Source organism: Myiozetetes cayanensis, unplaced genomic scaffold (assembly GCF_022539395.1).
Source record: "Myiozetetes cayanensis isolate MyiCay16 unplaced genomic scaffold, myiCay2020 scf5-8, whole genome shotgun sequence".
NCBI lineage: Eukaryota > Metazoa > Chordata > Aves > Passeriformes > Tyrannidae > Myiozetetes > Myiozetetes cayanensis.
The window spans coordinates 17,237,149-17,264,352 of record NW_026087742.1 but is presented as its reverse complement, the minus strand read 5'-3'; the positions used below and the strand labels follow the sequence as shown (position 1 = coordinate 17,264,352).

Genomic DNA, 27,204 nt, shown 5'->3' with positions numbered 1-27,204 from the left:
GTTGTTTATTGTTCTTCCTGGTAGAGAGTTATTTTTTTTCATTTACATCCGAGTGTATTTGATCTCTGTCTCTCTCTGTATTGGAGAGAGCCAGGGATATTGAATTGGAGGAAGGATACTTCCATCTGGAGGTCTCCTTCCTCCCCAAACTGTCTCAAACTGAGACAATATTTTAATTTAGTATTAGTATTCTTATTAGTATTTAATATTTATTAGTAGTATTTAATAAGCAAAGACCACCTCCCAGTTTAAAGACAGAAAAGACCTAAGAGAATGCCCTGTTTCTGAGCAACAGGCAGTCCTGCTGGGAGGTGTCCCTTGACAGCATCTCCTGTGTCTGTCCTGCAGCTGGCAAACAAAAATCCTTTGACTGGTGGTAGTGGAAGCTTTTAAACTGACTGTTCTTATGAACATTTTTACTTTCTCCTCTCCTACAAAACCCTGTACTACTGGCAGGACAAATGGAAGTCGGGTTGTCCCAGCTTTAAGGGCTGTCCCTGGGCATAGGTATTATCTGTGCTTCTGTCCTGGTTTCAGCCAGGACAGGGTTAGTTTTTTTGCAGTAGTTGTGAGGGGCGTGGCCAGGACCCAAATTTTATTGGAGACCACCTCACATCATTTCCACAGACAGGGAGAAGGGACTCTCTTCCTGGGAGAAGGGGTTCTTTCCAGCTGAGAAAATGTGGTAGGGGAGCAGTCTGGCATTGTTCATTGTCTCAGGGTCCACAGTGAGCATTTCTGCATGTGAATCACTCTTTGGTGCATTTTTGTTATTAATATTGGTGCTGTTACTGTTCATTTTCTTATCTCATTGCTGTTTCCAGCAAATTGTTCCTATCTCAACCTGGGATCCTCACCTTTTGTGCCTCCAGTTCTCAACTCCATCCCTCCGCAGCGATAAGGGGAGGGGGAAAAGGGAGTGAGAGTGTGATGTGTGGTTTGGAAGAGTCCTGGTGGGGGCACTGAATTGGGAGAGTACCACTCCTAAACCATGACAGCCTTACTTGGCACCCAGTGTGGAGCACAAAGGGTTGAGATGACAACAGATCTTCCCAGAGCGGGTTTGAAACAATTTTGATCTAAGCATTTGCTGTATTAGGTATGGAGCCAGTGGTCACAATATTGCTTGGTCTGTTTATGTGGGTGTGGTACCTAATCCTGTATAGATTCCCATATGTGCTCCTTGAAGTGATCTTTTTCAGAGTAGCGAGAGGAATCAAGATTGCTTTGTTGCTGTACTGTGTGATGTCAGTTTATGACATGATAACGTAAAGGGCAGTGAGGGACATTTGGGATGTACATTAAGTGTTGCTCTCCTGCCCTGGCCTTGAGTGCTACTGGGAATTCATTAATGATCATACCCAGCCTGTGATGGGGAACAAGGGAAGATGATTTTCCCCAAGATTTTCAACCCTTTTTCCTCCTTCATGCCTATTTCAACAGTTTCTGAGATGTTCTTGTTGCTAAGTCTGCCAGGTCTTCCCAGAGTGATCCACACTGTGTTTAGAGTCAAGAAAGTGATTTCTAGGAAGGTCATTCAGAGATCTGCCCTGAAGGTGGTAGTCATGAGTGGCATGGAATGTGGGGGAAAATGGACCAGTTTTTTTGAAAATTCTCTGCTCCAATGATTTGGAAGTTCATCTCTGAGCAACTACAGAACTCTGATAAAGTGACAGGATATTTGCAAAGAGAATGCCATGGCAACTCTGTAGAGGAGCAACTTACTGCAGTGTGCTGAGCCCTGGCCACTATTTATTGGACACTGCTTGTCACTAGACAGCACCCTCAGGAGGAGGAAAAGGAAAGCAGACCAGCAGGCACCATGGCCACTCAAACTGCAGCTGAACCAGAGGAACAACGCATGCCAGTAGCAATCACCCCTATACTGAAGAAGAAATGCAAGACCAACTCCTACATGGCAAGTTGCAGAAACTATTAAGGGACAAGGTTGATCAATCTGCCAAAATTTAAATGTCTCAGGTGGATTTGGACTGGCAAAGGTGAATTATTTCTGGCTTGATGGGCCCATTATGCATCAGGTCATCAGGGAAGAGATGCAACATACAGATGGGCTCGTGAGTGAGGATTGGATTTAACCATGGACACCGTCTCCCAGGTTATCCATAACTGTGAAACAATGTGCTGCAATCAAGCAGGTGAAGCCTCTGTGGCATGGTGGTCAATGGCCAAAATATAAATATGGGGAGTCCTGGCAGATTGATTCCATCACACTCCTGCAAACCCACCAAGGCAAGTGCTATGTGCTGACAGTGGTGGAGGCAATCACTGGATGGCTGGAGATGCACCCTGTGCCTCACTCCACTACCCAGAACACTTTCTTAGGCCTTAAAAATCAAGTCCCATGGGGACATGGCACCCCGGAAACAACAGCTACTTTAACAATCTGCATATGACATACATGAGGCTGTGAAGCGTGACTGGATTTGCCCTTGGTTTTGATTTTGTCAGAGATCTGCCAATTAGGATTTGTTCCAACATAATGAAGTGGGCTGTTGGCAAGATGTAATCTTTTATTGATCCCTGAGGCTTGGCAAAATAGAAACGCAAATAAATGAATGAAATAAATACACTATAAAGTCTGTTTGGATTTTCACTTCATGTTTATTTCTGTAAGTGCTTATTTTTTTTCCTACATCTGCTTTCAGTTGTGCCTGATTATATCAAGTATCTTCTCATATCTGTCAGCTTCGATTGAGCTTACTCCTCTTCATGAACCTGAAATGCAATTGAGATAGTATAGGACTGTTAAAAAGAAAATGGCAGTGTTGAGGGGTTTTGGGGTAAAGTCACAAGCAAATGACAAAAGCTTCTATTTACTAATGGTTCTGCTCCCTGGTATTTCTGGTTTGTATCTGAAATAGTCTAGCAGCAATCTAGCCCATCTTTGCCATTTCACTGCGCTAACAATACAGCTGTCTTGTCCTCATTCTAGATTGTATATATATCCCTTTGAGAGCAGAGGACTTCTATACAACCCTGTTTCAACAGGTGGTGTTTCCAGGAAAATGGGTATTAGTAGCAGTAGCCAAGGTATTTCTCATGCTACATGATCAGAGTAGTCTCTACAGTGCCTTTCTCTCCCCAAAGATATTTCATGACTTTTGGGACAGCACTCACTGCCTGAACACGTCTCTTGGCAGCTATTGCTGTTACTGCCACAAAACTCTTTTTGTGGAGCTGACACCTCTGTGTGCACTGTTGAGCTCAGCTTTTAGCAGCGCAACACTCTGCTCTAAACCAGAGCTGGAATTGGTGTTGGCAAATAGCATCTGATTAATAAAACCAGATATCCACTGTTCTATGACTTTTGCATATTTGAGGCAGAAAGAGAGTACTACTAAGACACAGGGAATAAACAGCAATCTTAACAGTATTTACAAAAATAATTTACTCTCATGGTTTACCTAAATAGGTATGGTGCCACAGCTTTGTGAATCCGTGAGTTTTCTTTTTTTTTTTTTGTAGGGCTGGAATAATTTAGAGAAAAATCTGTGGAAATTTTTTACTCTTAAAAGCTGCAAATCTTTTTCTGAGCTTCAGTTACAGTACTGCTTCCATTGTATGTAAACGTGTGAGAGACCAGCTATCCATATAGTTTTAATGTAGCTGTGCTCTAGATGATGTAACAACAGTCATTTATATTAGTCAAAGGTGACTTTATTAGTCCAATATGAAATCAAAAGTTAGAGTGTTCCCTGCCGTAGAATGGTGGCTACAGAAGAGAAAAGGGGAGTGCTGCAATCACATGTGATAAAACCACCAAAATTATAGAGAAAGGGTTTTTTTCACCTCTTTCTTAACTCAGGAGTTGTTATGCCCGTAAAACTTAAGTGATGTTAAGCATGGAAGTTTGTATTTCACTTGCAAATGAAAGAGATAAAGCAATGAGCCAGCTCCTCTTTCTTCCATTCCTAGAAATAAGAACTCTACTCTTATTTGCCAGAAGGCAAAGCATAGATAAGCAAAGGTTTGCATTCAGTTCCAGACCAAGTGCTTAGGTCTCTTTTAGTTTCATCAAAATTATTCTACCACCATTCATATCAACTGCAAAACACCACAACTATATTTCTAATAACTAATGACTTCCCAGCATGTAGGTGACTAATCACTAGTATTTTATTTTTGTCCAGCTCTTCAAATCAATACAAGTTCATTAAAAGAGCAATGTTAAAATATCTAGCAATCTGCTAATGCAGTAACCCTCAGGCTGTATCACATACATGGAAAGCTACATCAACAGAGGGAGGAAAACGTGGAGTCTTTTAATATTCCTTGCAGAAAAAAAAAATCAAAAAACCAACCATAATAAATCCACCAAAATCACCACTTCTGCTGCTGAGCACAGAGGTTAGTTAAATGACAACATCAAGAGGACAGAGAATATATTTTGTCTTAAGTGTCAGATTGCTGTCTTAAAGGGTTATCTTAATATTAAAGGGTAGACCAAAACTAAAAAAATGCAGTAAACAAGAATTTATTCCAGTCTATGATATTTTTTCGGATGTAACAGATACACAGCATCCATTACTGTGTGTTAAACAGCCTCATTTACCCCACACAGTATTACTGTACCTTTTTCATGCCAATATCCCTTGACTTGCTCCTCAGCTTATTAACTTGAGATTCAGCTATTTCAGCCCTTTCTTCAGCATCATCCAGATCATGTTGCTGTTTTCTGTACTTCGAGAGGTACAGATTGGCTTGAGCTTCCTGGTGAGAAAAAACAGTGTAGCTGATTTCCTCCTGTCCACATGAAACAAAGCTTTTCATTTGAAGTGGGATGGAAAGTGCTCAGCATGATGAGCTAACAGCCGTATGGGGACCATTTGCCTCCTGGAGAACTGAGATTGCTGTTTTACAGAGCTAATGTTTCCAGTGGCATTCTCCATTTTAGGTGAACTGTGAGGCTCTCAATGTGCTTTCTAGGGGGCTAGAAGGAAAAAAGCCTTTCCTGTTCTTTCCCTTCCCCCCTTCCCTTGCAAATTATACTGCAATCATAAGGTAAAATTGAATATCTTAACTATAATCAACAAATATGCCAAATGTTTTATTTTATGTGAAATATAAATAGTTTTATATACAGGGTTTATATGACATAAAAATATCAATGCACAAAAAGTGTGTATTTGTACTAGAAGCTTCTATGGATAAAAGGCTGTGGGTTTAGAACAATAAATCTCTCAAAGGTAAAAAGGCCCAAACAGTTACTTACAGCTTCCTCTGCTTGGTGCTTGTAACTCTTCACTTTTAATTGTAGCTTGTCAATCAGATCCTGCATCCTGGCAAGATTCTTCTTATCTTCCTCTGACTGTATCAAAACACTGTTAGTTGGGCTGCTGAAGTAAAAAGGCCTAGAGCATCTCCCACAATGCATGAAGTATAGATGTGAAACTTATAGCTCAAAACACAAACTAGCCATGTTGTGATCCTCCTGTACACAGATGAGAAAATCTTCTGTAGGTTCATTGAAAATGTGTGTAAGCGTGGAGGACTGAAAGAGAGTACCCTCTCCATTTATACAGATGTAAATATAGATACATATATAGAAACATATATATGTGTGCACTTGCACTTTCAGAGTTGTACACATACATACACTCAGAGTTCCTTGCTCAGGGATGAGGAACACTCTTGTCATTATAAAGTGTGTCATGATACAATGAAACAGACTTATGGGAGAGTCTAAAACTGTAATTTGCATAATTTGAAGTCTGGTTTGGAGGCATTTCTGGCAAAAGGAGCCAGGTTTCAGCTGTCACACTCCATAACCAGATAATTCTGCTGGCTCACAGTATTCTAAGAAAACAAACTTCCCCTTCTGCATACAAAAGTCAAAGTAAAACAACAGGTAGGAGGCTAAATAATCTAAAGCAGATGGATGGGTTTATCTTCTTAAGAATGCTGTTGGAAGCAAAAGGATCAGTGCTCTGTGCTGCAGGCCTTTTTCAAAAGAGCAGCTGTTAGCAAACCTGCAGGGGGCTCAGGACTAGACCTTGCTGCTCAGCAATAGGTGATGGGGCCATGGGACTGAGCAACCCTACAGTGAGTGGTGCATTAGTCAGAAGAGTCCTTCTGGCTCCTTTTGGTAACAGCTGGGAGACAGCTGAGCTCTTTTTTCCCTTGCATTGTGAATAGTCATCAAAGCCTGCTCCGTATTAATACTGTACTAAAACTTTCCAAATTCCCAGAGACAGAGCCTTTCTAACACTAGTTACAAGTCAGGCAAGAGGGTGATGATTACTAGAACAGGATGCCAAGAGAAGCTGTGGATGCCCCATTCCTGGAAGTAGTATTTAAGGCCAGGCTGGATGGAGCTCTGAGCAGCCTGATGTAGTGGAAAGTGTCCCTGCTCATGGCAGGGGGGGTTGGAATAAGATGATCTTTAAGGTCCTTCCAAACCCCAACTGTTCTATGCTTCTATGATGGTAGCCCGAGGGAGATGTTTCTCCTATGCCTAAGCTTTGGTCGTAACCAGAAAGCTCTGGGTAATGCCATCCCTCACTGGAACATTGAGGCAATTTAAGACATGTTTCTTTCCAGTGACCTAGTGGTTACCACAGTCCCCAACATACCTGGTAAGTCAGCTCTTTTATGCGTCTCTCAAACTTGCGGGCTCCTTTTTGGGCATCTGAATTGCGGCGGAGTTCAGTCTCGAGTTCATTCTCCAGCTCACGAACCTGCAAAAAAAGAAAAACCATTGCCATTATGCTGCATCAATTTAAAGCAGCAGATAATTTGGTTCACATTTCAAGAAATGCTTATTTTCTAGGCGTATCCATAGAGTCAAATTTCAAGAAGGGATCAAAATGTCACCTTTCCATTCAGCTTTTTTCTAAAAGTATTTAAGCTGCACCAGCAGTCAGAGGTGCAGACATATGCAAAGGCCAGAAAAGTTTAACAAAGCAAGCATTGGAGAGGCTTTTGCTGATTTTAGATGCTGGGGCTTTTAATTATTTTTTTTAATCAAGGGCTTTGGTTATCTGCTGGTCAACAGCTCTCTGTAGCTGGATGATGAAGGGGAAGCATGCCTCCAAGAACTGCTGACCTGCATTTTGTGAAACAGAGGAAAAATGTTCATACTATCCCTTCTTGGCCTCTATAAACGTACCAGGCCAGCCCTAGGCTACCTACCTAGTGCCAGTTCTGGAAGCAGAAGGCAATGGTCTGAAATTGCACCACAAACTTACCCTGGATTCCAGTTTCTGGATCTGCTTCTTGCCACCTTTCAGAGCTATTTGTTCTGCTTCATCCAGTCTCTTCTGGAGGTCTTTAATGGTTTGCTCCATGTTCTTCTTCATTCTCTCTAAGTGAGCACTAGTATCCTGCTCCTTTTTAAGCTCCTCAGCCATCATTGCTGCCTGAAAAACAACCACATTTTACAGCAGCTCTCTTATGCTGTTGGATTATGTTTCAGAATAAAGGGTGGAAGATCAGCCTTGAATTGTCTCCTATTTGGATCAATCACTGTACCCAAAGCTCCAGATAATACCTTCTTTGTGTATATCTTTCATGGACAGAGAAAACAAAAGAACAGAAAAACCTTGGAGGCCTTTATTCCCTCTAATGCTTTGATTTAAGATTCCATCCCTCCCTTTTTTTTTTTTTTTTTTTTTTAGTTTTATTATCGGTGCTATATCATATTCTCATTTATAATGCCCATAAGTAAGCTTGTGGCACTCACTAGAGGCATTTTTTACAGAAACTATTCAAAATCGATTCTAGGTGTTTGGAGCTCTTGAAAGGTAGTAGCCTAAGACAACTGGCAGACAACTTTCCCTGCACAGCCACAGGTGAGAGCTGCCTGGGCAGTTCTAAGAGCAGAGCAACTTCTGCAGTCTGTGCTGGGATAGAAACTCGGTATCAACATCTTACATAGTCCCTGGTCTTTCTGTAAGACAGGTAAAAAGGGTGCCAAATTAGCTCATTCCTGCTTTGATGTTTGTACCTGCCACCAAGAGCCATTTACAGATTTTGTACCCATCACTGAGCTGTCACCAAAAGACAGCAGTCAGTGTAATCCAGGCTGGAGCCGCATCAAGGAGAATCAGCATCTTCTGTGTGGCAGGCAGTAATAGAGCTGTCAGCCGAGAACAGTAAAGACCACGGTACCAGAATAGCTTCATCCAGGCACTCCAGACACATAGCTCACAGAAAGGTCCAGTTTTAACTTTCATTTTTATTTGCTGGTATGATGTGAAACATCATCTGAACTATGAAGACGTGGATTTCTCCAGGTCTGTGGGAAATGAAACCACACCTGCCCAAACACCTGTCCGCCCTAGAAGAGTAAACTCCATCTCTCCTCCTGGGATCTTAGGCCTCATGTTTTTCCAGTTCAGTAATTTTGTTTCTCACATCATATTCTATGTACACCAGGAGATCAGTTAGCGCTAGTTCAATCTGTATTGGTTTAACTGTATCCAGGTGAATAACTTGCTCAATAAAAAGGTGATGTGACCTGAGACTTTGAGGACCAGTGGAAACTGCATTCTTGGGAAAACAAAACCCCAAGAAAACCCAAACCCTAAACATAAGAAAAAAGAACCTGTCCTCTCTTTTACCTCTAGCCTGCTTTATTTTGTAGTTTCATCAGTTACCTCCAAATAACTGTGGAACACTTTGCATACATGAGCTCTGTGACAAGCACAGAAATGGTCACCTGGAAATACTTTCTTGGCTGTCCTTGGACATTGCGGTATGAGAAGAAGTGAGCAAGGAACCAGCCTACTTACATCTGTGATTGCTTTCTTGGCTTTTTCTTCTGCATTCCGGCACTCCTGGACTGATTCTTCCACTTCATTCTGCATTTGGGAAATATCACCCTCCAGCTTCTTCTTTTGATTGATCAGGCTTGTGTTCTTTTATTAAGTTTTCCCCAGAGGAACAGTGGAAAAGGAGGGAAACTGATGATTAGAGACAACTCCTCTAAATACCATAGCACACCAGGGCTTACTGATTTTTGCATCTTCTGGATTACACGGAGCAATATTTGGGAAGGGAGAGCCAGGTACATGATAAGGGCTGGCTTGACTAGCAAATGTAGCTTCAGACAGAGCAAATGTTAAAAATACTCTCAAAGCTGTAAATATTCAGATTTTGATGCAGATAAAATAATAAGCAATAAGCTTAGAAGAATGAATAAGGCAGTTCATTTTGGTAAATTAATGATAGTTAATCAGCCAATAAGGTGATTAAAACAGAAGCTCAATGCCACCAATGGGCTGGAGGAAACACTGCAAAACATCACCAGCCTGTAGCACATTTTGATTTCTTTGTGACTATTTTTTGTGAAGAGAAGCAAAAATGCCATCGAGTCAGGACATGCCCCTCCATGGCACCTTAAAAACTGAAGTGTCCACCTCGACAAAGCCCAAAGGCCAATCTTAATGGAGACCTGCAAGGCACAGAGTGCACTTTGCTGCAGGTGGTTTCCTGCCCTGCTCAATCCCCCTGTTGTTGGAGTCCAGCCCCCGTGGTTACATCACAGGGTTACAACATCAGTGCCCTGCACAAACACAGCACCTGCTTTGCTTCTCCAAAGAAATGCCTCACCATCCCAGACATGGCTTATCTAAAGCAGGAAACTGGCCTTACAGCATGGAAGAATGAAAGAAATAAAATTTACCCTTGTTATTTTCCATCATCACTTTTCCTGGAAGCTGTTTAAAACAGTTGGATGAATCACCAATTCCTGCTAACTTGAAGGGAGTGAGGTGGCATATCTACAGCATGACTGAACTGTCCCTCATTTTCTCTCTAGATTTGTGATGGCCATGGACAAACAGTGTCAGTGGTTAACAGAGAAGGCAGTGAGGGAGAAGGCACAGAAAAAGCCAACCTGACTGTGAAGCAGGTTCACACGCTCAGTGGCTTCCAGCAGCTCGTGCTCTGCCAGCTTCCTTGCCCGTTCAGTCTGGTCCAGCAGAGCCCTCAGCTCATCCAGCTCTGACTGGAGAAGATTATTCCTCCTGTCAGAGACTGCCAGCTGCTCCTTCAGATCTTCATTCACATGTCCCGAGTCATCCAGCTGCACCTGAAGCTCCTAAAACAAAGCAGGTGTTTGGTTTTTTACCAGTGCAACTCCATTTCAAGCCACTGTGCTTACAGAGGAAAGGCAATAACAGAAGAGATGCCTTAGCAGAGTGATCTTTTTTTTTTTTTTTTTTTTTAAGCTATTACAAATATTTATGCAAACAAGAGAGCTGAATATACACATACTCCCTGAACTTCAGCCAACTCACTTGCTCTCCACTTTTAAAAGACTTGCAAGCTCACAAGAAAATCACAGGTTTTCAGTTTCTCATGCTGTAGCTTTTTGCCTCTGCAGGAGGCTGCAGCCAGCAAGGAGTTTATGACTGGATCTCATCCAGCTTGTATGCAAGTCTGAGAAGAAATCCATATTTCAGTATTCTCTGATGCCAGATGTGATCACTATTTCCCTTTACATTGTTGGAAGTAGTTTATGAACATCACCACTGCTGTTTTGGTCTGTGTTGATGAAACCCAGCCCGTGATTACTGATGGGTGCTTGGGGCAGGCAGTTCCCTGAGTACCTTTATTTGTGTCTGCAAGCCACGTGTTGCCTTGGTTGCCTCTGCAGCGTGCCTGTTAGCATGGCTGAGCTGGATTTCCATCTCGTTGAGGTCCCCCTCCATCTTCTTCTTGAGCCGGATGGCCTCATTTCTGCTGCGGGCTTCTGAGTCCAGGGTGGACTGCAGTGAATCTATGGCACGCTGCTGGTTTCTCCTGAAAAGGACATGAAGGATGAATGGAATAATTTTCCTCTCTGCACAGCAATGTAGAACTGCATGCAACAGTATTGCGCTCTCTGAAAGTGCCTCATTTCCAGAAACAGTATATTTCTGAATGTCACACATACATAACAACCCATGGATTCTAGTTCCTCACTGCTGTCTAACTATCTGGTGTGCTTCACACCCTCCGCTAACTCCTGATCTGTAAGCACCGGTAGCATCCTCCTTCTGCATTTCCTTTGGCAATACTGGATCTAGGAGTGCTCTCAGACTTCTGGTAAACACAAGCAAGTATGGATTTGAACCTAACAAGGAGCACTTCAAGCCTAGCAGTCACTTCCTAAGATATTTACTGAATAATTCACTTGTATGTTTTACATCTCAGCCTTTTTATGAAGACATTATGGAGGGTATTAATCAAACTGAAGGTGGGCTGTTATGTTCTAAGCTAATTACTCTAGGTGCTCTTTATAGTAAATGGCATGTATAAGCTATAAGTTATTGGGTCTTAAAATAGATGTTGAAAAAAACCGTTCTTATGCTAATGGTAAGGGGAATAATTCAGGAATAGAAATCCCGTTACGGACATCTAAATTTAGAAGAGATTAAACCCACCCAATTAAACAGCCTTGTCCCCCTGTGAAAGGCAGCTTAGTGTCAATTTAAAGACAAAACAGATACAAACAGGAGCTTAATTTTCTTGACTCTATAACAGAGAAGTCCTGCCATGAAAGTTTTGCTCTCTAACAACCAGAAGGTAACTCAAAGCACAGAATAGAACTCACAGAGAAACATTTATCTCACTGCTGGCCAAATTTTGCTGAAAGTGTAGGAATTCTAGGAAAGCATTGAGTAAACAAGGAAAACCTTGAGGGCCTTATTACTTCAGCAAGATACTGAACTGTACCCTAGACTCCCAGGAAACAAACCAGCATGTCTGCTGAACACTCATAATGAGGCTGAAGCAGAAAGCTCTGGTTAGCTTATCCCAAGGTCTCTGCAGTCCAGACATCTGCAGGATATCAAAATATTAAAGGGCAAAAAACTTCCTGAGCGTGAAACAACACTGGCCTGGCTGGGCCTTGGACTTTCCCTTCCCTACACTTTAGTGTACCAATCAATAATGACATGATTCTTGGGTAAATAACATTGCAACACTGACCAATTCAAGACCAAAGTTTTCTGAATGACTACACACACATATTGCTGAACATCTGGCCTAATGTGGCCTCCTTTTATGGGTGTAACTCTTCAGATTTGAATTTGTGCTGGGTGGGAGGGAAGAGACAAAAAATGTCATCGTCCTCTTATCTAATTGCTTTCCATTTTTCCTGTTGATCCCTCTCAGCTATAAGCTCTCCTCCTGTTACATTCACACTTTCTGCACCTCTGCAATTCTCACTGCTTACCCAAATGGTGTACACATAACAGCAACCTCCCCACATCCTCCCACGATCAGTGTAGCTGTAATTGCATAAATTAACTAAATGCCTTTAGATAACATAGGTTTGAGCACCACTGAGGTAAGTACTGCTAATTTTGCTTGGGATTCCCCTTGGGAGTCAGCCATCCTACAGGATTAGGAGATGGCAGACTCTCTATACCTACCTGTTTCCATATTGTAAACATACAAACTTAGTGGCCCTTGGTCTGCTGGGAATTTGGTCAGTTTTGTTACAGCTGCCATGTGATAATGTGATGCACTTGATGGGTTTAATTGTACACTGACAGAGACTGATCCGACAGGAATATTTGAACTAAGAAGTGGTATTGTGAGAGGATTACCCTTTGGCAAATAGTCAGAGCTGTCCTGGTTTCTGGTACAGACAGAATCTGCTTGTGGTGGCAATAACTACCTGTGGTACATTTGACTGGGTTGGGTCTTGAGCATTGTTCTGGTCTTTGAAGACTTTCCTGTTAAAAAACCATGCTGCTTTCTGGACAATACCTTATGTTTTCCATTTCTTCCTCCTTTTCTGTCAGTTTCCTTTCAAACTCTGCTTTAAGCTGAGAAAGTTCAAGCTGAAAACGAAGGGTTTTGCTTTCTTCATGCTCCAAAGCTCCCTGAAATACAAAGCACCAAGAGCTTGCAAGCCAGGAATTGCTCTTTTTTTTTTTTTTTTCCCAAATCACAACGGCTGCACAAAGATGATCCCTTCACACATCTCTTCCTGTTTCCAATAGCACTACTTCCTCCTTCCCTCTCTCTCTCTAGGCAAGGACATGAGTAGCTTACATTGCAAAACAAGGCACTTAAACGCCTTCTAATGCAACCTGACAGTTGGAAAATCGAGCAGCAAGTTCCTCAGAGGACAAATTGTCAAACAGTCCACAGCTCACTAGAAAACCCCCAGACAGCAACACCTTGGCCCTGCCTGCATGGCTTTGACATCAACAGCTGCTCCCTGCTCCACACCTCCGTAAAGACACCCTCCAGAAATTCACAGGCTTGCAAGGGATAGGAATAAGCTAAAACAAGATTATTTTTAGGAAGGTGAAGGGGTCCACACATCCATCCTCCAGCTCACAAAAATCTCTCCAAATCACAAAGTGTTGGAAGCCTCCTAATTATATAAGCTTATTAGGCAATATGACTTCAAAGAAAGAAATAACAGGTATCATCTCTGTATGACAAAATGCAAAAATACTGTCATTCTTTCCAATTAAAATGAATTGTCTGTTAAATAGGGGAATTTTGTTCCCATGTCTTTATTGCTACATTTCTCTCATATATGGAAGTGAAGGACTAAGCAGACAACAGCCCATGTAGAAATAGCAAGGCCTCTGACTTTCAGGTCTTGCATAAATCAGTCTCAGTGTCATTCTGTCTCCTTATTGATCAAACAGGGAATGAAAGCACAGAACAGAACATTGTATTTTTTGGGAGTGCTCTCTGAGGGTGGAACTGCACAAGCTTAGCTGTGCTTCCCTTGAGAGATGATGGAAGCAGAATGGAGGTTCTGAAAACTGAGCTGCACAAAATCCCTGCTAATCTCTGGCCGACATGCAACAGCTACAAGTCAATCAAATGCACACTTCATGCCAAGGAGCCACAACATATTAATGGGCACTGCACACAGAAGTTCTGTGTCACCAGCAGTGACTGCCAGAGACCCAAATTCACAAGGAAGGGAGAAAAACTGCATTAGACCATTTCTTCCACAATTAAAATAAGATACATCACCACTTTACTTTTGTTAGTTCCTAACATCACAGGGATTTAGGAAGCCATTCCACACAGTCCAGAAAAGTAAAGTGTGCCCCTCAGATTCCTCAAGAACTGATGTATTCTTTCTAGCAAGGGACGTTTTTTGACAAAGTGCATAATCATTCTCCACATTTCAGAGCTGTGGAAGAAAGACATGCTCTTCCCTCTGCTCTGATAGTGACACCTGTTTGTTTGGCTGTGAAATCCCTGCAATGTATAAAGCATCCTGTAACAAACAAAAGAAGTTGCACAGCATTTAAGTTATTAATGGATCCCTGTCACTGGCTGATGTTTGTTTTAGCAGATATTATTTAGCTGCAATCAAAAAAAAAAAAAAAAAAAAAAAGCTGTCTTCACCAAAAATCCCTTGCTGTATGTTGTGTTGTTTCTAGCCAGCACCACCTACACCCCTTCTTAGCTTTGCAATGCACCTCACTTTTGAGAAAACTGTCAGCTGAGCCCTTTAAGTGAATAACAAGTATTTCCACTTGGCTCATACCATATTGTTGTTTCTGGAAACTGGGATAAGGCAACCCTCTTGGGTATGTGCATACTTGTCACTGTAGAAATTAATGCAGTGAGGCCAATGTCTTTATCAAACTCCTGTTTTCATTTGCTTTCTGAGACTACTGCATCTTTTTAAGGAGGCTGCAGTATCCAACAATATATCTGAGACCTTATAAAATTGAAAGTCATCAGGAGGTTTGCTTTCTTATAAATAGGAAACGGTGGATTTGCTGTTGGAAACTAGACAGTTGAAATACCTGATAAAAGAGTATATTACCATAATTTTCATCAGTTTCTGTTTTTCAAGAGACTGTAATATTCTACGGTAAAGTCAGACAGGACTGAATTTTGAGGAAGTGGGGAGATTTCTGAGCTTCCTGAAAGTGAAAAAACCCCAAAACATGAAACCAAACAACGAGAGAAGGGCAACAAGGCTAGTGAAGGGTCTAGAAAACATGTCTTGTAAGGAACAGCAGAGGGAGCTGGGTTTGTTTAATCTCAAGAAGAGGAGGCTCAGGGGGCACCTCATCTCTCTCTACAACTACTGAAATGAGGTTGCAGTGAGGTGGTGGCCAGTCTCTTCTACTGTGCCTGCAGTGAGAGGACATGGCCTAAAGCTAAGATAGTTTAGATATTAAAAAAAAAAAAAATAGTTGTTGGAGTGGTCAGGCATTGGAATAGGTTGCCCAGGGAGGTGGTGGAGTCCCCATCCCTAGAGTTATTCAGGAGATGTCTGGTTCTGGCACTGGGTGACATAGTTTAGCGGTTTAGAGGTTACAGTGGTAGTGTTGGATGCATGGTTGGGTTGGTCTGTTCCAGCCTTGATGATTCTATGATTCTAACATAAAAATGAAGTTATGAGGCACCTCCTTTGAAAGGGCCTCCATGGATAATCATAGAGCTCACATCTCCAAAAGTCACTAATCACTCTTGAAGACACTGGCTAGCAAGGTTGGCGGAGCTGGGTGCAGAGAGGCCACGCGTGCTAAAAATCAACACACTGGTTGTGTTGCTGAGAGGATGAAAAAGATGGGAAATCCTGATAAAGACACCTTTCCCTCTTCCCTTGATCTTTCTTTCCTTACCTCTGCTTCTTCCAGAGCCAGCTGAACTTCTGACTTCTCTTGTTCAACCTGCTTCTTGATTTTTTCTATTTCGTGGAGGCTCTTGTTTCCTTCACTAATCTGATTGGTCAGATCAGAAATCTCCTCTGTAACAAAAGAGGATGGATGGATTTAGCAAACAGGGTGTCTGGACCATGCTGCAATTCATGGAGCGTGAATATAGGAACCATGCCTCAACTTGCTACCTCAAGGGCTTGTCTGTACACAAGCCCTGCCTTACTTTTACTTTTACTTACAGCAACTTTTTTTACCTGAACAACTTGAAGGCACAGCCTTTCTTGTGAACACTTTTTGAAGTGGTTATAATGATTTAGATTTTATCTGTGATCTGCAGGCTAGCAACACCATGCTCTGCTTTTAGAGCTGTCTAGGCTTCATCCACTGCACCTCTGTCATCTTTCTTGTTCCTCCCCTGAGACTGGCCTCTGCCAGTGACCTTGATTGGCAGGGTGGCAAAGGGAAGCTTGCTCTTCTCTGGCCATGCCAGTTTTTATGTTCAAAACCTTCACTGCCAGCATCAGTCAGTGTCTTAAGTGATATCAAAAAGCTCATCTCAGGACGAGATAAACACCTTTCCCCACGGCTGCCACAGGGCACCTGCATCCCCCCAGCTGTCCTCTGATGTGGCTCTTGCACTGGCTGCAGCACCTGAATGAAGCCTACCTTGGAGGTTCTTGTTTTCCCTTTTCAAAGTCTCCAGGTGGTCCAGTGTCTCCTCATAGGCATTCTTCAGCTTGAAGAGCTCAGTGCTGAGGCCACGGGCCTCCTTCTGGGAAGCCTCCAGCTCAGCCTGTGACTCTTCATACTTCTGCTTCCAGTCATTGATGATCTTGTCAAACCCACGCTGCTTCTTGTCCAGGGAGGCAGCTGCCGAGTTGGCCTTCTCCAGGTCAATCATCATGTCTTCCAGCTCATTCTGCAGCCTGTGCTTTGTCTTTTCCAGGGAAGAGCACTTGGCATTGGCTGCCTCAATTGCTTCCTCAGCTTCTTGCAGTCGAGCAGCAAGCTTCTTCCTAACCAGGTGGGAAGACACAGTGAAATGAACAAGTGTCACCACTGCTGTGTTATCCAGAAACACTGGCACCAAAGCAGTGTCTCAGTAAATCAGGTCTGAAAGGGAAAATGGGGAGAGGGGTGGAAGGTGAGGCAAGGGGAAGGTGAAGAGAGGGGGAAATCAAGCCTCTGTAGAGAAGGGACTATGATGGAAAAAACCCCCAGCTTAAATTATAAATGCTGACATGTGGCAGATAATTTTGTGCATGTGTGCCTGTGTATGAATATTTGAAATTGAACTTTTGAACTTGCAGGCACCAGCTTGCTACTTACTAGCTATAACCAGAATGGGCTTGTTGTGAATATTTGATAAGACCTGGTCTAAATGACAGTGTCATTTTCCTCCAATTAAGAGATATGAGACAATCACCAGTTAGGAGGCTGGTGTTGCCCTGTGCTTTTGTTCATAGACTATTTAGAATGGGAAAACAGGGGTCTGGCAAGAAGAGGTCCTGGAAAGGAAGGATGGCCCAGAAAGAAGATTGTGAACATACTAGATGGAGAAGACATGCTGGAAGGGGGAGAAGATCCTAAAGATCAGAGGTGTGTGGAGGCAGATCCTCGAGATGTTGAGACCTTGCCCAGTAACACCCAAGCCTGGTAACTGGGAGCAGCTGAACAGTGTGAGCCAACATGACTTTCTGCCCTACCTTCCCAGGGCAGCCCACCATCTCCCAGCTGGGAAGGGAAGTCAAGACCAAGAAAACAGCGCTGGGCCGGGGCAAAGCAAGTGAGTGTGAAAGATAACCAAGTAGGGCTATCTAATTTTGTTAGTACTCAAATGAACTCCAGTATCCACCACCACTACTCCACAGACAAGGACTCAGCAGAAACATTGACCTGCCCAAGCAATATGAAGAACAGAAGGACAGTCACAAATAACAGCAATAAGTCAGAGGGACTTTTCCAACCAGGTTGCCCCATTTCTTAGCACGTGACAAGCCCTAGGAAGCACAGTCCTGCCAGACAAGGGCACAGTGAAGCCCACGTAACTCACTTGGCATCTTCCAGCTCCTCAGTTCTCTGAATGGCATCAGTCTCATACTTTGTTCTCCACTGTGCCACTTCAGCATTTCCCTTAGAGAGAGCCCGCTGCAGCTCTGCCTTGGCTTCTTGCTCCTCCTCATACTGCTCCCGCAAGAGATCACAGTCGTGCCTGGCCGCTTGCAGGGCATGAGCCAGGGCATTTTTGGACTGCAGGGATAGAAAGGTCACAGCATTGCAGGGTTACCTACAACAAAACCCAAACAAACAGCCCCTAGAAATTCCAGTGGAGGCTTAAGCCTTTTTTTCCTTTTTGCCTCTGGCTTCAACAGTAGAGGTCAAGTAAGGTAAGAAGTGTTAAGTCATCCCTAACTAGTGACATGTGGAGGAAGCTATCAAGACTGAACATAATTTGACAGCTTTGGAGAAACACCCAAACATTTAAGGTGCAAGATCTGAGACTTTGGCTATCTTACTGGGTAAGTTTTATTTAACATTTATAGATGCTGATGATTTTCCCAAACATGAATATTTTTCCCCATTCCATTCCAGTGAATGGACACAAGCAAAGCATTACCTTGGTTTCCTCTTCTAGCTGTCTCTTAAGTTCTTCAATCTGTTGTGTAAATGATGTTTTCCCCCGGGACAGCTGGCTTATCAATGACTCCTTCTCTTCAAGTTGTCTAATAAACTCACCTGCCACAAAATTCAACAAACAAACAAACAAACAAACAAACAAATCAGTATGATGAAATTACAAAGTCCCAGTCAAAAAATCAAAGTTCCTGTCCAATTCTGCTGAGGAAAAGAACTTACAGTGATTGTGACTGACCTTTTGTGAAGCTTCTTCCAATGTTGTAACCATCAGACACTTCCCCAGGATAACTTTCCTTCGTGTTTGTTTGTTTGTTTGATTGTTTGTTTGTTTATGGGTTTTTAATGAGTTTTGTGGTTTGTGTTTTTTTAAATTTAATTTTTTTCTTTTGTACTGCCAATACTTTGGTTCATTAATTTTACTTCAGTTCCAGGATTAGACTAGACTGATGCTTACTTTCACATGCAGCTGTAGCTTGTTTTGTTTATACTCTTTTTCACTACTTTACATTGTTTTTCCACAGACTTCTTTTCAGAGGGCTACAAGGCACCCCGAGAACCTCACAACAACCAGCATACAGAGCAAAGGGATACGTAAGGAAAACTTAATTTAGCACAAGAAGGGTGTCACTGCAGGGTGAAAACTGCAGGTCAGGTTGAGGAAGATGCTATTCAACACAGAGAGCAACAGTATGCCAGCTCCTTCTTTATCCCTCTAGCATTGAAGGATGGGTGTACATGTCCTTGTTCCTGACACTGGGCACCTAGCTGGCACATCCACTGGTAAATATGGATATAGGTTTGTTTCAAAAGCCAGTCCAAGGCAAGGTCTCACCACCAAGTTTATAAAAAAACTAAAGATAGGAATGTCAAAAGACACAAAAACTGCTGCTCCATTCAGCAATCCTAATGCAGCCACCTTCAGAGCAGATGCCATCGCACAACACCGATGCGGTGCTGAGGCACCCCTGATAAATTCCTGGGAGACAGTCTATCTGGGCTGAACATACACATACCATTCTCACTCTGGAGTTTTGTCTTCTGAGTAGTGAGGTCATTCATGAGGCGAGTCATTTCATCCAGTTTTGTTTTTGTCTCATTCAGATGGTCTTCGTAAGTGCGACAAAGTTTCTCTGCATTGGCCTATTGAGAATCAGGAGAAAAGACAAGGAAAGCTCTGGCCTCCTGGCAGACATCTGAAAGCTGTAGCCATCCAAATGTATCTTTTTTTAATATGTGTGTGTTTGTCTTTCAGAGAAATGGCAAATAGCAAAGACACAAATACCAGAGTGGAGCGGGGAAGAATATCCCCATGTCTATGGTCCCAGGTCAGGGGACTCCCCATCAGACCACCTTCCCCGTTTGTTTTCCCTGAATTGCATTCCACCAGTGTAAAAAGACTCTGATAAAGGTTCAAAAGCCTATGAAATTCAGGCATAGCCTCCTCATAATTGCTAGATGGGAAAATCACCTCCAATGAAAATTGCTCTACTGATTCTGCTTTAATTGCCATTTATCATAAATTGGGTTTGATGACAGCTTTCTAACTCTGAGAATACTGACATTTCTTTTCTTCACTTGCACTGGAGGAAATCTATTTAGAGTGTTCTGAAAGCTAACAAGATTATCTATTCAGGAAACAAAATCCACAGTTCGTCTGTGAAAATGTACAGTGTGGTCGTGCAAGCCTTTGCTTTGCACTCCTTGCTAGCATGAGTCAAAACTGTGAACCAAGGGCAGGATCTGAAAGGACTCTGCTTAGGGTGAGAGATTTACTGCCTTGGATGGCATCACCCCAGTTGTCACTAGCCTGGGGAAGCCTAATTTAAGTGACACATTTTTGTGCTCTGAGATCATGGATAAACGGCATGCCTGGGATTGGAGATGCACCACGTGTTTTAGACAGGCCAGTTGCTGTCCCATCTCCAGGTAAGAAGGGTTTTTACCACCAGCTGGGGAAGTGAGACACTGTGCATCTCAGCATCTCCAATTCCAAGACATCACCTTCTAAGCAACTCTGGCTGTACCAGGTGTCCCGGGAAACCAAGCCTTAGCTACACATGGCTTTGTGCGGCTTTGGGAAGCCTCAGGACCCTTACTTTTCCCTTGACCATCTGCTCCATGTTGGATGACAGATCATCCACTTCCATCTTCAGCTCGCTTTTCTCCTTTTCCAGTTTCTGCTTGACCCTCTGCAGGTTGTCCAGCTGCTCCCCCATCTCGGCCACACTGTCCGCGTGCTTCTTCCTCAGGGTGGCGGCCGTGGCCTCGTAGTGCAGCGTGGCCTCCTCGAGGTCCCGCCGCAGCTTCAGGAACTCCGCCTCACGTTTCTTGTTCATCTCCAGCTGGGCAGCTGTGGCTCCTCCAGCCTCCTCAAGTCTCTCACTTAATTCCTCCAGCTCTCGGGCCAAGTCTGATCTCTGCTTTTCCACCTTGGCTCGAGCAGCTCTTTCTGCTTCCAGCTCCTCTTCTAGTTCTTCTATACGAGCCTACCAGAGAGAGATGAACACCTTTTGGTCACCTGCATGAGGATTACCTTCAGAATACCATGGAGAACCTTACAAATTGTTAAACCTTCTGCCAGCCCATGTTTTACAACACTGGCAGCTCAGCAGCTAAAAAGGACTTGCCCATTTGTGCCAGTAAATCAGATCTTGAGCTACAGTAATGAGGATGAGTCACATCTTTCTCACAGTACATTGCTCTACAAGTTCTAGTTCAAGACATTTAGGTCCAGTGCACTGACCTTATACTCCTGTATTTGACATTCAGCTGAAGTACATAGGAGGACTCACTTGCTAGTAAGAGTAGCAGCAATAAATTGTCATTTTAAGAGCTCTGTGACTGAAGTAACTTCTCTTTAGGAGTGTTTAGACGGGATTTCAAATACAGCAGTGTGAAGAACTGCGTGAATAGAGAATATTCATTGGGAGCAGTCTTTTTTATTAAAAGGCTATTTTGACCAATCTGCACTTTACATCCAGGTTATACAAATATTCTTTATTAACAAAAAAAGCAGAGCTGATATTTTCAGGTCCAGACATTTTGTTTGGACGGTGCTGACTTTCCTTGGCCTTTTCATTTCTGTTGAAAGTTTTCTAAGCATATAAAGCCCTTCTCTTAATTTCAAATCCAAGCTTATCCCTGCTGAACTCCTCTCCAGCAACTACCCTCAGCTCCATGGTCTGGAACAATGTTATTTGGTTAAAGCAAAACACCAGAGCCTTTCTGCTTTGCTTGAAACTTTTCTGCTTCTGGGAAGGAACCACATCCTGAGAGAAAAGGGAAATGGTACAGAGATGTACTACCTTCTGTCTCAAGGAGGAGCTGCAGCTAGCCATGAAAAGTTTCTGCAAGGCCTTTCAGGGAGGCACAAAGAGAAACTCATCCTATGATATATGAGAAAAAAAGCAAGCTGACCTGAAGCTCCTTGATCTTCTTCTGCAGCTGCATCACTATAGCTTGTTCATCTTCTATCTTGGAATTCAGCTGGCTCATTTCAAATTCTTTCCTGCCACAGAAAGGAAATTCCTACTGTGACAATTTGCCTTGTAGCTTCAAGTTAGGCTTTTGCAATTTTTAAACAGTTGTTCAATAAAACTTCTAACGTATCTAAAAATGAAAACAATCCTCATGTACTGCAATTTGCATGAAAACACATTTTCCTCCGAACAGCGGTTTCCAAGCCAAGCCTCTGCATGCATTTGTGCAGTTATATTTCTGGCTCTCTGTGTCATACAAAAGTAACACTATTTTCAGACTCAATGGAAAAATATTTTTAACAGTCAGGTCTTCCAGGTCTTCCAACAATACTGCAACAGATAGTTAGGATGAATAACTTTTTAGAGAGTTCCTTCAGCTTTCTTCTCTAAGCAAGGAAAACATTAGTAAGTTTTTTTAGGGATTTGTTGGGTTGTTTGTGGGTTTTTTGGGTTTTTGGTTTTTTTAATGTTGGAAAGTTTAACAAATTCTAATGTTTCAGGTATACTGTGCAAAAGTAAGAGTGATTTTCCCTCCCTTCTTGGCTACACACTCTCATAGTGGAATTTCCTCTTAGCCCTCAGAGGAGGATGACACACCTGAAGGCTCCGAAATAAGAATGGTAACTGTGCTGCTTTATTTTGTACAGCAGCATCAGCTTCTTACTTTTTCAGCTTTTCTTCCATCTGCAGCTTATCGTTCTCCAAGTCCATGACGCTCTCTTGGGTCAGCTTCAAATCCCCTTCCAGTTTGCGTTTTGCCCTTTCTAGATCCATCCTCACTTTCTTCTCTTGTTCCAGTGATCCCTCAAGCTTTAGGAACAAAGTCACTCAGTAAAAATATTGAAACAGATGGTTTACAACACTCAGATGTATGCTGTGCCCAGTTCTGTGCTGAGCTCTATCAAGCTGTGAAGCAGAAGTACTTTAACCACAAGCATCATTTTACTTTTTTTTTTTTTTTTCCCTAGCGGCCAGTGGGCATGTGGACTAAAGAAATAGAACAAAAAGGTTAGTCCATGCTTTACAGTTGTGCAAGCAGTACAATTCTCTTAGTAGCAAAGTTCTGTTTGACTTATGACAGTTATTTTGCAAGTGCAAACTGGGTGGATTTTCCCATGTTATTGCAATCCTTTCAGAGGCTGAACTACACAAATAAATGTTATAGTATTCCTGTAATTATACTTTTTACAGGCAATACAAGGACTACATTTCTTAAATGACAGGAATACCTTTCAAAGCTTTGCAACCTTTCATTCTCACGAAAACTGCTAAGTGGTGGACAAACAAGCCTGGTGAAACATGAAGGCAGAGCCAGCTTACATCATCCACTTGCTGTTCCAGTTTCACTTTAGCTTTGCTCAGTGTGTTGACTTTGTCCTCCTCTGCTTGTAGGTCATCTAGAACTTGCTGATGAGCTTCCTGCAAGGACTTTTTCTCCTTAGTAAGTTTGCTGATATTCTCATCAAGTGTTGCCATTTCTTCTGTCAGATTTTTGACCTGTGTGAGAAAGGAAGACGTATTTGTAAGATTTTGAAGGAAGGGGTTATCACAACATGGGTCAAATGACTGTCTGTTCTGAACTTGTAAGCAGGAAAACAAAGGAAAAAAAAGGATGTTTCCTCTCCTAGCACCTTGTGGCTTTTTGATTGAAATTGCCATCAAGGAAGTCAATGTGTGGCAGTGCTTGTTGTAAATGTAGTACATTATTTCAAATGTAATAAATTTTTTTCAGAGTCACTCTCATGGTGATGGACTCCAGCTTCTGATTCTTTCTGGGAGAAGCAGGAGATGAGCTTTACATTTACAGGCTCTAAGCAGGAGAGATGGAAAAATTCATGGTTATGTTACATTAGAAAATTGTTTACTTAAAAATGCCCAAAATAGATTTAATTTTTTAGCTGAATTGTAGCTCACTTCAGAAAAAGAAAAACTTAGTCCCAGAGTTAACAATTTTTATAAGGTCAAATAACTGAATATACTGACTCTTCAGTGTTACAAACAGTGTAAAACCATCAGAAGACCAGTAGCACTTGTCAGAAAGGTAATCCATGCCCAACATCTTGTGAATACTTGGTGAAATTCTAAATGTACCTTGTTTTCAGTAGCATGCTTCTCTTTTTCTACTTTTGCAAGTGTTATTTCAAGATCATCAATATCCTTCTTGAGCTCAGAGCACTCATCTTCCAATTTTCTCTTCTTGGAAGTCAGCTCAGAATTCATCTCTTCCTCATCCTCAACCCGCTCTGTCAGTTCTTTGACTTTGGCCTCCAGCTGAATCTTGGATTTAATCAACAAGTCGCATCGTTCCTCAGCATCTGCCAGAGTGTCTTGCTCCTGGTGTGGCACAAGAACGAGGACAGCAATCACTGCCTGGCCTTTTTCTTCCTCTCTTTTTCCCTATCCTGTAAGTGATCAGAGAGCCTGATCCAACGCTACAGAGCAGCGTAAGGAAAATTTCCTAGTCTTGATTTCAGAAGACAAGTAATTAATGAAGCAGGAAGAGACCATAGTGACATGACTAGTCGCATATGGGAGAACTTCCATTTCTTACTGCCACGGACAGTGCCTTGTACAGAACCTCTTACCATTTGTTATAAGCTAAAACATGAGATTTCTACCCACTCTAATTTTTAGCAAGACTCTGATGAGATCAACAGCTTCTTTTAATTAAATTGTACTAATACGCTGGTCTGTAAACCCTTGAGTTTCAAAGAACACCTAATAAGTATATGAATCTATGTGTCTACTCACAGCTTGGAGCTGGAGAAGCAAATCATTTTTTTCCTGAACTAAAGAAACTTGCTTTTCTTCAAGTTCCTTTCTCCGGGCTTCAGATTTTTCCAGGGCCTCCTTCAGTTTCAAGAATTCTTCCTTCATATTGGCCATCTCCTTTTCTGTTTCTGCAGTCTTCAGTAGAGGTTTGATCTTAAAGAAAAGCTTCATCCAGGGCCAGTTCTTGACAGCCATAAAAGCACGGATGTTCCACTGAATTACAAGAAGAGCATCCCTGGTTTAAGAGAAAACAAATAAAATTCCCTGAAGCTCAGCCTGCATTGGAAAAGTGAGATATTTTTTTTTCCACTTTCAGTCAGTTTCATGGCTTTGTTCTGAGCAATATTAGGAACTTGTACTAGATTACAAGAGATATGAAAAACTTCCTCCAGATTTTCAGAGACACAACAAATTTCGAAATCTGATTTTTACCAGAGCTTCAGGCAACCTAATATACAGTTTTATTTTATACAGTTATTTTCATCATACATCCACTTTAAGCCTTTAATTTAGGGTTATCTATAGCCTCAGGGACTGTAATTAATGGCTCTATCCAACTTATAATTAAATGGTAATTACTATTGTCTGCTAAGATTTAAGGAGGTGCCTTCATACCTGCGCTCCACTATCTTCTGAAACTCAATCCTCATCAGTCTGCCACGTGCTCTTGCCTGGATCATCGTCAAGATTTTTGCAAGCCTCTCATCCCTCATCTCTTCTAGATGGCCCAGGAGACCAGCCTTGAAGAACACCTGGTACATGCACAGATGTCATTTCACCATAACAGACCTTACTGAAATAGTCCAGAATGGTATTTTTGTTGACACATTATAAACTATACAAGTACGGAGGGCCAAATACTACTTGCATCGGGGACTGCATTGCACAGTTCCAGAGTTGTTTTAAAACTGGGGTTTATCTCCCCAGTTTGGAATAGGCCAAACTATTTTATTGCCACAGTACCTTTCAGCTGTGGCAGGGCTCTAAGTAGGTCAGCTGAACCACAACTCCTGACTCACAGAAATCCCTGCTAATGGGATCATGTTAGAATTGCACATGGCCTCATTTCAGCTGATCTTGTGGTCCATCTATGTTTGAATGTACATGTATTATATTAAATAAGCTATTGTTTTACTGGGAGGCATAGAGCATCAGCTGCTGCTGCGTCCACTTGTGTTTCTGTAATAAAAGCTTTGTGGGAGCTTGAGCCAGAGAAATAACGTTCCTCCAAGAACAGCTTAAAACCTACTATCACTTTGCTGCTATTTTGATGGTTTCTTTTATTATTAAGTCTCCATTAATCACCACCACCAGAAATTGCATAGTGTCCTATTCTGAAAAATAAATATTAGATTTATCATTTTTCTCTTTACATAAGCAGTGATGATCTTTTCTGGTTACCTTGGTGTGTCCAAAACGATACTGGTTATGGTCAACATCTAAAGATGCCATCAGTTTTTCAGCAGCTTTTCTGCTATCCACAAACTTATCCTCTGGGATCGCACCCGGATTCAGAATGCGGTACCTGTTAATAACAGATGAGCAATGAGCAAAATTGGGCTAATTCTCCTTTGGTTTTTCTTTCCCCTCTTCCCCCAAAACTTTAAAAAAAAAAAAAAAAAATCACCCAGGGTAATTTTCTACTTTGCATCTACCCAGACACAAGGAAGAGCAGAATTCCGCCTTCCATGTTCAGGCAAATTGAATGAAAAATTGACTTGAATGGAATAAAATACCTCAAATAAAAATGAGAATACATGCTTCGCCTATTTTGACTGATGGATTAGGACAGGAGACAGCACAGCTCTGCATTACCTTTGTTTGAAGTCAGCATAAAGCACCCTGTTTGGGAAACCCTTACGGCAAATGCGGATGCCTTCCAGGACACCATTACAGCGGAGCTGATGCAAGACAAGGAACGCATCCATTTCACCTGCAAGGGAAAACCAAGGCTAAATTAAGCTGAGTTTCTCCATAGGGCTTCATCTTAATTTCCCTGAGGAAATAGGAAAATGTGGGACGCCATCTCCTGAAAGAGCAACACCACTGAAATAGGTGAACAGCACAGACAGTATTTAAGTACTGTCTGGTGATTTAGAAGTAAGTAATAGAATGACAGAATTAAATAAACTAAAATTATAAGACTGCTGTGTTTTCCATACCTGGAGTTTTTGATTCATTGGGGATAATGCATCGTACAAAGTGAGGGGCTGTAGATTTTAGGTTAGTCATCAGCTTATTTAAATTTTCCTAGAACAGACACATTAAAAACATGATTAGCTTTACTGGTTTACTGGGATTCCAGCCACTTATTTCTCTCTTTGGTTTGTTGCTTGTTAAGTTAACTAAGGTCATATTTCTAAAAAATCTCCAACAAAGTTGTAAGCTTGCCAAAATTATTACAGCGAAATATGTTCAAATAAACCAAAGTAACTTTATTATAGGATTCCTCTCAGCTGTGGTAAAGTCTTAAGAAGACATATGTTTTACTTGGAAGCCTAGAAATGTCAAAACCAAGATGAACAGCAAGCAAGATGCAGTATCATCCTGTGGAGCATTTCTGTAAAGCCAGCTGCATTTTTGCCTCGTCACTTCTCCACTCATGGTCATGAGGAGTACCTCCAAATAAGATAATGAGTGGAAGGTAACTGTGTCCTTCTATCTGAGGTTTACCTACATTACAGCTTCCTCAATGTTACCCATAA

General features: G+C 42.1%; 1 protein-coding gene across 3 annotated transcripts in view; it reads right to left on the bottom strand.

Moving 5' to 3' along the window:
• Window positions 1–2,602: 2,602 nt before the first annotated feature.
• The window catches only part of MYH15 (myosin heavy chain 15), a 45,676-nt gene continuing 21,074 nt past the window's right edge, over window positions 2,603–27,204 (bottom strand). For 2 of the 3 annotated variants that reach the window (XM_050332389.1, XM_050332391.1), the window contains 23 exons: window positions 26,662–26,749; window positions 26,315–26,432; window positions 25,901–26,024; window positions 25,115–25,251; window positions 24,479–24,734; window positions 23,819–24,061; window positions 23,048–23,224; window positions 22,392–22,537; window positions 21,666–21,756; window positions 20,345–20,734; window positions 19,262–19,388; window positions 18,229–18,347; window positions 17,665–17,861; window positions 16,278–16,627; window positions 15,576–15,700; window positions 12,724–12,839; window positions 10,575–10,767; window positions 9,860–10,063; window positions 8,754–8,879; window positions 7,209–7,379; window positions 6,594–6,698; window positions 5,234–5,329; window positions 4,585–4,731 (listed from right to left, as the gene is read on the bottom strand). In XM_050332389.1, the coding sequence (XP_050188346.1) occupies window positions 4,585–4,731; window positions 5,234–5,329; window positions 6,594–6,698; window positions 7,209–7,379; window positions 8,754–8,879; window positions 9,860–10,063; window positions 10,575–10,767; window positions 12,724–12,839; window positions 15,576–15,700; window positions 16,278–16,627; window positions 17,665–17,861; window positions 18,229–18,347; window positions 19,262–19,388; window positions 20,345–20,734; window positions 21,666–21,756; window positions 22,392–22,537; window positions 23,048–23,224; window positions 23,819–24,061; window positions 24,479–24,734; window positions 25,115–25,251; window positions 25,901–26,024; window positions 26,315–26,432; window positions 26,662–26,749 (3,846 nt within the window). Of the gene's footprint in view, window positions 2,737–4,584; window positions 4,732–5,233; window positions 5,330–6,593; window positions 6,699–7,208; window positions 7,380–8,753; window positions 8,880–9,859; window positions 10,064–10,574; window positions 10,768–12,723; window positions 12,840–15,575; window positions 15,701–16,277; window positions 16,628–17,664; window positions 17,862–18,228; window positions 18,348–19,261; window positions 19,389–20,344; window positions 20,735–21,665; window positions 21,757–22,391; window positions 22,538–23,047; window positions 23,225–23,818; window positions 24,062–24,478; window positions 24,735–25,114; window positions 25,252–25,900; window positions 26,025–26,314; window positions 26,433–26,661; window positions 26,750–27,204 lie in introns of those variants that run through there. The other variant, XM_050332390.1, reaches the window with a different exon arrangement.